General features: G+C 44.6%; 1 protein-coding gene across 1 annotated transcript in view; it reads left to right on the top strand.

Moving 5' to 3' along the window:
* LOC109897830 (DENN domain-containing protein 2A) overlaps positions 1-13,083 on the top strand; it is a 50,250-nt gene that overhangs the window by 17,622 nt on the left and 19,545 nt on the right. The window contains exon 2 of the mRNA XM_020492429.2: positions 11,351-11,437. Coding sequence (XP_020348018.1) covers positions 11,352-11,437 — 86 coding nt within the window. The 5' untranslated portion in view covers position 11,351. The remainder of the gene's footprint in view (positions 1-11,350; positions 11,438-13,083) is intronic.

The following is a 13,083-nucleotide window of genomic DNA, read 5'->3' as shown; positions in this document are numbered from 1 at the left end:
TTCTATACTTAGGGCCAAGGAGTAGAGTTGAGCCCACACCAGTTTCTTCTTCTTCTTTTCTCTGCTTATCAGACCGTGGTGTCAGTAACTTCACCCTAAACCTCTGCATCTGGAGCCTAGTCTTTAAGTCCATTGTTAGCCTGCTAGCCGCACCATTTGCAGCGCCAGTCGGATGTGGAATGGGCTGCACTAGGAATAGAAGAGAAGCCCTTACTATTAAAAGCCTGTTACGGTTTCCTGGCTGATAACTGTGGGGTTTTCTGCACATTTACAAGCTCAGCTTTGACAGGTGGAGAGGAATCAGGCCTTTTTCATTGACCATGGAAGCTCCTTCTGTATCCTTGTGGAGAGCAGAGCAGAGGAACTGTCCCATTTGTCAAAAGAGGTCTCTGGGTCCTTACAGTGGGAGTTTATCTGCCTACACCATAGTGAGTGGGATGGCGAGGGCACAGGAAGTAGTGCTCTTAACCCACATCCTGTCATCCACACTTCCTCTCTGTCTAGGTGTCTGTCATCAAAAAACACAAGGACAAACAAAACAATACATGGCTTCTGAAATGGCAGAGTGGTTAGTCTCTGGGGTTATGGCTGTTCATTATAATTACTCTATATCCTGTGAGGTTGGCTATTGGGGACCCAATGTGGTAATATTTCATTCACTCTTACAGTTTTTTTGTGGGGTAGACACTAGACACCCTTGTCTTATAAGGGACTACTTACAGCTGTATGCAGGTAGCCTAGTGGTTAGAGTGTTGGGCTAGTAACTGAATGGTTGCTGGATCAAATCCCTGTTCTGCCCCTGAGCAAGGCAGTTAACCCACTGTGCCGTGGATGTCGATTATGGCAGCCCCCTGTACCTCTCTGATTCAGAGGTTTTGGGTTAAATGTGGAAGACACATTTCAGTTGAACAACTGACTTGGTATCTCCCTTATACAATAACAATACATGTGGTACTGGGTGTGAAAAATACACGTCAAGGTTATTTTTTAGATTGGATTGAAACATTGTATTATTTGTGCTATCCCCTTGAGTTCCTGTCTCATTCTGTGGTGAACCTAGTTCTGTTTCTGTCTGCTGTCCATCCTTTAACATTGGCTAACAATGGAGGGAGGGGGCAGGGGCGACAGGACTGAGCAGAGACGCACCATGCTAGGGGGTGTCCCGCTGGGCCTGGGATGGGACATGGGCAGCGGAGTGTGTGTGTGTGTGTCCTCTGAGTTCCCTTGGGTTGCCTAATAGGGATGTTTACTACATCCAGCTAGGAAATGCAGGGATGGTTGGAGAGAGGTAGATGGCAAGGGAGAGAGAGGGGGGGGGCAGGAGGGAGAGGGAGGGAGGGAGAGAGGGAGAGAGGGAGGGAGGGAGGGAGGGAGGGAGGGAGGGAGGGAGGGAGGGAGGGAGGGAGGGAGGGAGGGAGGGAGGGAGGGAGGGAGGGAGGGAGGGAGGGAGGGAGGGAGGGAGGGAGAGGGAGCAAGGGAAAGGGAAAGGGAAAGGGTAACGGGATAAAAGAGTGAGAGGGGGAAGGACAGGGAGAGAGAAGTCCAGAGGCCTGTTGCACTTACGGTCGACCTGCTTGGCTGCTAGCCAGACCCCTGCTATGGAATCGGCTTGGGAAAGAGGCTGGGGCCCTGGACAGGACAGGCCGTAGAGAGGGGGAGGAGGGGAGAGAGCGAGACTGACAGAAATTCCATTGTTTATTTGCCCACCCCCTCTTCCTTCACTCCCTCATACAGCCTTCACCTTCACCAGCCTCTTTCCCCACTCTCTTCCCTCTCTCCCCCCTCTCATGATTCTCTGTCAGACTGAAGCAGGTCAAGTCAGCATGTGATCCGGTAAAATCCCCAGCACATCATTTGAACTGGCACATCGTGTCATATCTTTTATGTGATCCTGCAGGGCTGACAGCAAATTGGCTGAGCATTACCTCTGGCATACTCTTGTTCAAGGAGTAGTTCCTTCAGAGTAAAAAGAAAGACAGGATTAGAAATCCCTCCATCCCTCCCACATACACCCCATCATATTGCTTTCCTACAGCGAAGGAAAGGGATGGGAAGAAAGAAAGAAAATAATGTTTGCAAAGTTCCCTGTTCCACAGAGAGATTGCTAAATGTGAAGTGGTGAGTTAAATTGATTGCAGACGAGGCTTTAGCATATGTTAAAGAAAACCACATCGTGTGAGGATGGATACGGCCCGACAGAGAGACGGAGAGCGAAAAAAACTGCAAATCTCTTCTGCAGTTTTGAGCAGCTCTCTCCGTCTGGCTCTGCTGCTCTGCTACTGTAGTCCGTCTCCTTGGGGCAGCAATTAGAGTTCAACCACTATAGTGAATCATCATCCAAGGACAGTCCCTCTTTGGTGTAGCGGCCCTTCTGGCTAGCTGGGATATCTGGGGCCTTGTCCTTTTTAGGTATGTGGAAATTACTGAGCGCTCCCCTATTCTGGAGGCTCCCTGAGAAGAGAGGTGATGTCATGGTGTTAGTTCCTACAGGACAGGACGGTCAGTAGGATGAAATCTTTATGTGAAACAGCTGTGAGGAGTGCCAGGCAGGCCTCCAGAGCTCTAAGACACTGGCCATGCAGATAAAACTGACAACACTACTCACAATAGCGAGACCTTTCTCTGGCAATATTACTGACAACTCCACTGACCACTTCAAGACTTCACACTGACAACAGCGAGACTCAACACTGACAACAGCAAAACTCAATACTGACAACAGAACTCACAACAGCAAGACTCAACACTGACAACAGAACTGACAACAGCAAGACTCAACACTGACAACAGCAAGACTCAACACTGACAACAGAACTGACAACAGCAAGACTCAACACTGACAACAGAACTGACACTGAACATCCCTTCAGGGACCTTCTAGATAATTTCAACAACAGCAAGACTCAACACTGACAACAGAACAGACAACAGCAAGACTCAGCACTGACAACAGCAGAACTCAGCACTGACAACAGAATTGACAACAGCAAGACTGGACCTTTTATTTATTTATTTTTATTTAACTAGGCAGGTCAGTTAAGAACAAATTCTTATTTATAATGACAGCCTGGGAACAGTGGGTTAACTGCCTTGTTCAGGGGCAAAACGACAGATTTTTACCTTGTCAGCTCGGGGATTCAATCTAGCAACCTTTAGGCTAGTGGCCCAACGCTCTAACCACTGGGCTACCTGCCGCCCATCAGCACTGACACTGAACATCCCTTCAGGGACCTTCTAGATCATTTCACTGACATCACCAGAGCTCATCACATCAAGTCATAAATGCTGATTCCACACCAATAAACACACCAGTCATACTGGCACTGACAAAATCACTGACAAGCCCATGGCTAACTCACTCAGATTCCTATCAGCGGATGGATGGTCACTGGATCTGGAGGCAGCTCCAGTGACATAAACAACACAGGAGTGAGCATAATAGGAAACTGCAGAGGGTTGGAGTAACGTAAGGGACGTAAGACAAGGAAGATGGTATGTGAATGTTAATATTGGGACTTAAAGGTCACAGATAACGTGTATTTAGTATGTATGTACAGAACCAGTCAAAGGTTTGGAAACACCTACTCATTCAACAGTTTTTCTTCATTTTTACTATTTTCTACATTGTAAAATAATATCGAAGACATAAAAACTATGACATAACACATATGGAATCATGTTATAACCAAAAAAGTGTTAAACAAATCAAAATATATTTTATATTTGAGATTCTTCAAAGTAGACACCCTTTGCCTTGATGACATCTTTGCACACTCTTTGTATTCTCTCAACCAGCTTCATGATGTAGTCACCTGGAATTCATTTAATTTCCTTGTTAAAAAATAGTTTGTGGAATTTCTTTCCTTAATGCATTTGAGCCAATCAGTTGTGTTGTTCAAGGTAGGGGTGGTAAACAGAAGAGAGCCCAATTTGGTAAAAGACCAAGTCCATATTATGGCAAGAACAGCTCAAATTTGGGGCTCCCGAGTGGCACGGTGGTCTAAGACACTGCATCTCAGTGCAAAGGCATTATTGCAGTACCTGGTTTGAATCTAGGCTGCAACACATCTGGCTGTGATTGGGAGTCCCATAGGGTGGTGCACAATTGGCCCAGCATCGTCCGGGTTTGGTATAGTAGGGGGTAGGATGACATTGTAAATAAGAATTTGTTCTTAACTGACTTGCCTGGTTAAATAAAAAGAAAAGTTGTTATGCAACTGATGGGTCCTGATACCCTGCTGCTGACCCTATCTCTCCCCTCTATTGCTCCAATGGATTTAGTTACCACGGTAACAGCCCGGGCACCAATACAACGTCCTGGCAACACTGTCAGATTTACAACATTATTAGGTATGGATTCACTGCCTGTCACATTCAGAGTGAAGGGGAGTTTCATATGGAGCTGCCTGCTAATGCCAGGTTTGATGACTCATTCAGAAACCTGGAGCCTGTAATGGTCAACATGAGTTACACTCAACATTCAACTCAACAATAAAGTGTTCCTCAGGGTCCATGGAACAGGTTCAACTGTAGGGAATACTGTGCTTTAGTGAGCCAAACAGAACTCATAGAACAGCACTTTGTGTTCTCACCCTGGGGCTCCAAACAATGAATGAGAGCTGAAACCCTCAACTTTTTCACAGTGTAATGTTATACTCATAATATTCTTCACAATATCTACTTTCCTTCCCTCTTTCCTCTCTCTCTCTCCCCCCATTTACTCTCTCCTCCCCCCTGTTCTCCTCCTCTGTGATGCTCACCCCCCTCTTGCTGACCCAGAAAACAAATTAAATGTAAAACTACACTTCATTTTTCTGAGGCTACATACATTCTTCTTATGTCCCCTCCCCCCATCCCCGTCCACTGGATTTCTATTCTGAATTTTTTCCTGTTTGGTTTCAGTAGAGAAAGAAGAGGCAGAGAGAGAAGAGAGGGAAGGGGGAAAAAATGTTGATGTTTCCCCTCAAACATGTAACCAGCGCTTAGCTCACAGCTGAAAATAATTTGGGCCTGCAGGCTGGCAGGCGAGGGGCTGAAACAAACCTCCTCCTCTCTCTCTGGGGGCTAGCCCAGTACTGCTCCAACAGATACCAGAGAGTGGGAGAAAGGGAGGAGAGAGGGAGGGAGGAGTAGAGAGAGAAAGAGAAACTGAAAGAGAGACCGAGAGATAAACCCCTTAACTGTAACCAAGTACATTTTATCAGCCAAAAGCATAATTTCTCCACAGTGTCAAGTTATAATTACACACTTAAGTGAAAAAAACAACAACCCGTGAGCTGTGCAGTTTCAAAACGCTGGACAGACCCACTGGGCCAATTACACAGTTGACTCAGCCAAGGAATAGTTCAGCTAGTCAACAACTTTAACTTAATTCAGCCAAATTGTGGCATATTTTCTTCCTTGACTTGTTCAGCTGTTCTGGGGACAGCAATGTGTGGAATTTGACCCGACTGGGGAGGTCATCGCTGCATACTGAAGGTTGGGGATGGATGGCAGCAGGGTTAGCTGATGCATATTTATTGGGGGTTGAGGGAACGTTTGTTGGAGTGGGCAGTGCTCAGGAAATGTTTAACGGCCCATGGATGCCTTGAAGCCCTCTAGCACATCTGGTCACACACGCACAATCCCCTATCTGTTGGACGCTGTTTTTCCAGCTACGTGTGTGTGTATGTGACATGTGTGCGTGTCTGTCCGTCCAGCTGTCTGTCTGTCCGTCTTTCCCCGCCTGTCTGTCTGTCTCTGTCTGTCAGCGTTTACTCACACCAGACAGGAAGACAAAGTGCTAACAGGCGTTTGCCCAGACTCGTCCCCTGCCATGTTAACACCTGGGTCAAATCAGGGGCCGAGACCTGGGGCCAAATTCAAGCCAGGTCACTTTATCAGCGTTTATGGGCCTAGTTGTTGAGTGCTCTGCTTTGGCCAGGTCCCAAATAGCACCCTATTCGTAATTCCCTATGTAATGCACTACTGTTGATCAGGACCCATAGGGCTCTGGTCAAATCTAGTGCACTATATAGGGAATATGCTGCCGTTTAGGACACATCCCCAGTCTGCATTGGGACTGGGAGCATAGTAACTGTGAGATGAGGGACTAGAGCTTGTGTGGTTACGGCCCAACAAGACCTGGCTTCATGCTTTGACTAATGGACCAAGTAATAATTTCAAACTGGCTCAACATGTCTTTCACACTAACCTTGGCACTGTTTTTTGGATGGAGGGGTAACAAGCTAAAACAATACGGGTCAGAACCTCTGTTAAAAACATTTCAGGTCCTTGCTTGAGAGATTTTGGAGAGGTAGTCAGTAAAGAGGATAGATTGTGTGATACAGTAGGTTATCAAGTCAACAACGTTCCTCTCAAGTTGAACTGAATTACCCTTCTTCTGGGTTGGAATGTTGCTGACGATTTCTTAATTGGCCTTAACTGCATTACAGTACATGGGGGAATTTCCAGTATTTTCCAAATGTTTCCTTCTGTGCGCCAGATGGACTCAAAGTCGTCTCTTTTGTTTACTCCTGCAGGTTCAACATCATTTAAATCTTTATTTTCAAGTGTATCCTCCAATTACTAATCAAGTAGGAATCTAGGAACTGCAGTTTGGGGAGATGCCTCAGAACCCATGAGGTCTGTTCCTCTGCAGTCTGGGATTAGGGGAGTTTCATGGCTCTCAGAAATAAGCTAGAGGCTTAAAACCAGTATACACCCCATTATTCTGTATGACTCTTAGTATTTACTTATGTCTCAAAGGAGGCGTGACAACAACGTGATTTGGAGGTATATCTATGCAAGACTAGTCTCTGGGTGACAGGCCAATTCTTTGACTGACTTGACTTAAACTATTTTAAGGTACTCATGGGGAGCATACAGGTCATCCACAACACTCTGTTATTTAACAGATCAACAGCAATAAAATAAAATACAATTTTATTGGTCGTGTACACATATTTTGCTGATTGTAATCGCAGGTGCAGAGAAATGCTTATGCATCTACCTCAAACAGTGCAGTATACCTAACAATACAAAACAATAAGCCAAATACCAAACATTAAGAAATAACAGAATGAACAATGTCAGAGTCTATAAATATGTATACAAGTGCTTTCAGAAAGTATTCATACCTCTTGACTTATTCCACATTTTGTTGTGTTACAGCCTGAATTCAAACTGAAAACATGTTTTTAGACATTTTGACAAATGTATTGAAAATGAAATACAGAAATACAGAAAGATCTCATTTACATAAGTATTCACAACCCTGAGTCAAAACATGTTAGAATCACCTTTGGCAACGATTACAGTCTTTATGGGTAAGTCTCTAAGAGCTTTGCACACCTGGATTGTACAATATCTGCAAGTTATTATTTTTAAAAATCTTCAAGCTCACATTATAAGCGTAGCAATGCACACACACTAGTAGCCTATAAGCGCAAATGTTGTAAAAGGCAATTAATGAGCAGCAAAACACTATTCTTATTGACCGCAAATGAGCTGCGTATGTATGCCAGTTAGGCTCTACAGCGGTTAGTTGTGATATAAACCTTATCAAAAACATATAGGCCTGTGGCCTAGGCTACATGAGGTGCATGAGGTGTTCGACAACATGAGCTCATGGGCTCTAATGAAGTGTTTGATTACAATTCCGCTTACATTTTCATTGATGTCAGGGTGATGATAGGGACAATAGAGTGCTGAGTATCAGGCAGTTAGTTTGGTAGGCTACTAATGACCACCAGCAGCATCAGAACTTGGAAAATCCAAATTAGCCTACTGATTAGAATACAGTATATACTGTAAATATGAAGTGGGTAAAACAGCATGTAAACATTATTAAAGTGACCAGTGTTCAATGACTCTATGTACAGTGCATTTGGGAAGTGATCTGACTTTTTCCACATGTTGTTGCATTACACCTTTATTCTAAAATATATATATATTTTTATCCCTCATCCATTTACACACAATTCCCCAAATGACAAAGCAAAAAAATAATATTTTTTTAAAAATAAAATGTTAAAAATGAAATATCACATTTACATAAGTAGTCAGACCCTTTATTCGGTACTTTGTTGAAGAACTTTTGGTAGCGATTACAGCTTAGAGTTTTCCTGGGTATAACGCTACAAGCTTGGCACACCTGTATTTGGGGAGTTTCTCCCATTCTTCTCTGCAGATCCTCTCAAGCTCTGTCAGGTTGGATGAGGAGTGTCACTGCACAGCTATTATCAGGTCTCTCCAGAGATGTTCAATCGGGTTCAAGTCTGGGCTCTAGCTGGGCCACTCAAGGACATTCAGAGACTTGTCCCGAAGCCGTGCCTGCGTTGTCTTGGCTGGGTGCTTGTCTCGCCCCAGTCTGAGGTCCTGAGTGCTCTGGAGCAGGTTTTCATTGAGGATCTCTCTGTACTTTGCGCCGTTCATCTTTCCCTCGATCCTGACTAGTCACCCAGTCCCTGCTGTTGAAAAACATCCCCACAGTATAACTTCTTCCTGTGAAATTGCAGAGCGCCAAATTCAAAATACAGAAATACTCATAATAAACATTCATAAAATATACAAGTGTTCTACATCAGTTTAAAGATTTACTTCTTGTTAATCCAGCCACTGTGTCAGTTTTGAAAAAGGCTTTACGGTGAAAGCATACCATGCGATTATCTGAGGACAGTGCCCCGCTTACAAAAGCATACAAACATTTTCTAGCCAAGTAGAGTCACAAAAGTCAGAAATAGCAATAAAATTAATCACCTACGTTTGATGATCTTCATATGGTTGCACTAACAAGACTCCCTGTTACACAATAAATGTTTGTTTTGTTCGATAAAGTCCTCTTTATGTCCCAAAAACTCAGTTTTGTTGGTGCGTTTTGTTCAGTAATCCACTGGCTCCAGGGCGGTCAAAACATGCAGACGAAAACATCCTAATAGTACCGGTAAAGTTAATTGAAACATGTCAAACGATGTTTATAATTAATCCTCAGGTTGTCTATTGTCTAAATAATCAATAATAGCATTTTCAATAGAAAGGAAAAACAACGCTCACGGTCACGCGCCCAATCCAGCTCTGCATACTTCCCCTGTCCACTCGCCAAAAGGTATTTTACTCGTTGTTTTTCAAAATACAAGTCTGAAAGCATGTCTAAAGACTGTTGACATCTAGTGGAAGCCATATGAACTTCAATCTGGGCCCTAACCTATAACATAGTCAATAGGCATTCAATGGAAAACAACTCACATCAAAAAAATCCCACCTCCTGGATGGATTTTCCTCTGGTTTTTGCCTGCCATATCGGTTTTGTTATACTCACACACATTATTTTAACAGTTTTAGAAACTTTTCTATCCAATACTACCATGCATATGCATATCCTAGCTTCTGGGCCTGAGTAACAGGCAGTTTACTTTGGGCATGTTTGTCATCCAAACTTCAAAATACTGCCCCCTACCCAAGAGAAGATAATGCTGCCACCACCATGCTTCTTGTTTCTCATGGTCTGAGAGTCTTTTAGGTGTCTTTTGTCCAACTCCAAGTGGGCTGTCATGTGCCTTATACTGAGGAGTGGCTTCCGTCTGGCCACTCTACCATAAAGGCATGATTGGTGGACTGCTGCAGAGATGGTTGTTCTTCTGGAAGGTTCTCCCATCTCCACAGAGGAACTCTGGAGCTCTGTCAGAGTGACCATTGGGTTCTTGGTCACCTCCCTAACCAAGGCCCATCTATCACGATTGCTCAGTTTGGCCAGGCGGACAACTCTAGGAAGACTCTTGGTGGTTACAATCCCTCCGTTTAAGAATGATGGAGGCCACTATGTTCTTGCGGACCTTCAATGCTGCAGAAATGGTTTGGTACCATTCCCTAGATCTGTGCCTCGACACAATCCTGTCTCGGAGCTCCATGGACAATTCCTTTGACCTCACGGCTTGGTTTTTGCTCTGACATGTGCTGTCAACTATAGACAGTTGTGTGCCTTTCCAAGTCATGTCCAGTCAAAAGAATTTACCACAGGTACACTCCAATCAAGTTATAGAAACATCTCAAGGATGATCAATGGAAACAGGATGCACCTGAGCTCATAGCAAAGGGAATAATGAATAATAAGATATTTATGTTTTTATTTTTAATAAATGTGCAAAAATCCTATTTTCACTTTGTCATTATGGGGTATTGTGTTTAGATTGATATTTAAAAAAAAATGTTTAATCAATTTTAGAATAAGGCTGTAACATAACAAAATGTGGAAAAAGTCAAGAGGTCTGAATATTTTCTGAGAGTACCGGGTGGTAGCCGGCTAGAACAGTGTCTAAGAATCAAGACAGGGTACTGGCTGGAGGCCGGCTAGTGGTGACTGTTTAATGGTCTGATGGCCTGGATATAGAAGCTGCTTCTTAGTCTCTTGGTTCCAGCTTTGATGCACCTGTACTGTCTCCACCTTCTAGATGGTAGCAGGGTGAACAGGACCTGGCTCGGGTGGCTGAGGTCCTTGATGATCTTTTTTGCCTTCCTGTGACACTGGGTGCTGATGATGTCCTGGAGGGCAGGCAGTGTGCCCCCGGTGATGCGTTGGGCTGACTGCACCACACTCTAGAGAGACCTGCGGTTGCAATTGCCGTACCAGGCGGTGATACAGCCCGACAGGATGCTCTCAATGGTGCATCTGTAGAAGTTTGTGAGGTCTTAGGGACCAAGCCGCTGTTGCGCCTTCTTCACCACACTGTCGTACACGCCAAGGAACTTGAAGCTTTTCACCCTCTCCACTGCGGCCCCGTCGATGTGGAAGGGGGCGTTCTCTCTCTGCTGTCTCCTGTAGTCAACGATCAGCTCCTTCATTTTGTTGACGTTGAAGGAGAGATTATTTTCCTGGAACATTGTTGGCAATCAGGCCTACCACTGTTGTGTCGACCGCAAAGTTGCTGATTGAGTTTGAGACTTGCGTGGCCACGCATGGGTGAACAGGGAAGGGTGCTGAGTGTTGAGGATCAGCATGGCAGAGGTGTTGTTGCCTACCTTCACCACCTGGGGTCGGCCCATCAGGAAGTCCAGGACCCAGTTGCACAGGGCGGGGTTCAGACCTAGGGTCCTGAGCTTAGTGATGATCTTGGAGGACACTATGGTGTTGAAGGCTGAGCTATAGTCGATGAACAGCATTCTTACATAAGTATTTAAATTGTCCAGATGGGATAGGGCAGTGTTCAGTGCAATGGTGATTACATCCTCCATGGATCAGTTAGGGTGGTATGCAAATTGTAGTGGGTCTAGGGTGTCGGATAAGGTGGAGGTGATATGATCCTTAACTAGCAGTCCAACTCTGCTAACTGGACTGTGTCGGTCTGTCTGTATCTCTCTCTCTCTGTCATTGCAGGATGCCAGCTGCTAGCACAATGACTGGTGGGAGGGCCCTGCTGCTCTGTACCAACACTGACAACTGTATCTACCAATCAGTCAACGGGTATGTATTGCATTACTACTTCCTGTATACATTTTACAATCCACTCCATGGAACCCCTTAGAAACCATCTGAGGCCAACAGTGCCAGTCAGACTGTCCCATGTGGTGTTCCAACAATGCAAGGGCAGCAGGGCAAAGGTTTCCATCTGACAGCTGGATACTGTTACTGGGCACCCTGCTGTCACTAGTGCTGGTGAAGCCCTAAGCCATGGATGGCACAGCTTAAAGAAATACCAAAATATCAGAAAAGTCCAATCAACAGAGATCAATTTTTCCCTCTCATGCAACTCCTCTTCACCCAGTTGAACCTGCTCGCCTTGTCTCCTCCTCTGTCTCCCCGTCCTCTGTTGCTCCGCTGGTCAGAGATGGTTGTTGTTCCCACCTTCTGCCTCCACCGTCCCCCTCCCCACCCCTCCTTGTCTGTGGGTGAAAGGAAGTCTTCCCATAGTTCCCTGCTCTTAGCCAGGCTCTCTTTATGAAACTGGCCATTCCCCTGCCAAGAAGAAGAGAACACTATTGATCCCCCCTCCCTCCCTCCATCTGTTGCTCTTCCACCCTCCTCTCCTTTCCTCCCCTCCCCTCCCCTCGCACTCTCTTTCTCTTTTTCTTGGCTTTGCAGATTGACTTAGTTTCCCCCCTCTGCTGCTCCATGCTTCATAAAAACTATAGCCTCAACTGAAGCAAACTACTAATAAAACAATGAGAATCTGTCGCCCCAAAAATCAGTCACTCATCCTTGTTGTTCATAATCGTAATTTTATAATATTTCAACACCATTTATCATTCAAATGTAAGGGAGTTGAAGGGAATTTGTAATGTAGTTTACGTTTTATCAGGAAGGCTGGTCGAAATGCTTGTCTAACTTCATCCAGTAATACAAACAAATCATCATCATCAGCATAGCTTCCTGTTTCTTCTCCTCTTTCCTATTAGCCATGTGTGGAACTGTCAACTTACCCTTATTCTCTCATTTGCCGTTTTTCATCAACAATTATTGACAACTATCCACCACAGCTAAGGACCTTAAGCTCCGTCATTGGAACTCCTTTCCCCCAAAAATGACATATTGCATTCCATCTTTGTCGTTCATTCAGTTAAGCATGTACTCGATTGAACAGTCCGTGTCCTTTAAGTTTCCCTCAAAATTGCAGGACTTTTCAAATTCATACATACAATACTGCGATATCATCAGAAGTTGCGGTCAGAGGCCACGTTTCCTCCGTTTGTTTTAAAGCCAAATCATTTGAACTGGCTTTGATCCAAGATGGATTCAGTTAGTGGTTCAGCTTTAGTTTAGACAAAATACATGTCTCTACCCCAGCCTCTCCATTTGCTGTGTACACTTTCATCCTCCCAGAAATGGCTGTGCTGCTTGTAAACTTTGACCTAAAACCTTGAGTTCAAACTGTCGGCATCCAGTCATCATGCAGAAATGACACAAATTGGGTTCTACTGGGGGTTGTTGTTTTACGAGAATTCCTACTCATTTACTCCATAAAATCAAGTTGTTTTGTATCTGACGTGGCTAGAGGGTTATGACAGAGATATTATGTGGATATCCAGAATTAGGAGATGTCAATAACTACAATGCTTTGTGTACTCAAATATATGTCCTTCTGAAAGCTGTCATGCACACTAATAATTCGA

This window comes from Oncorhynchus kisutch, linkage group LG10 (genome assembly GCF_002021735.2).
Source record: "Oncorhynchus kisutch isolate 150728-3 linkage group LG10, Okis_V2, whole genome shotgun sequence".
Taxonomy (NCBI): domain Eukaryota; kingdom Metazoa; phylum Chordata; class Actinopteri; order Salmoniformes; family Salmonidae; genus Oncorhynchus; species Oncorhynchus kisutch.
The sequence above is the reverse complement of the archived record's forward strand: the minus strand, read 5'-3'. Positions and strand labels throughout refer to the sequence as shown.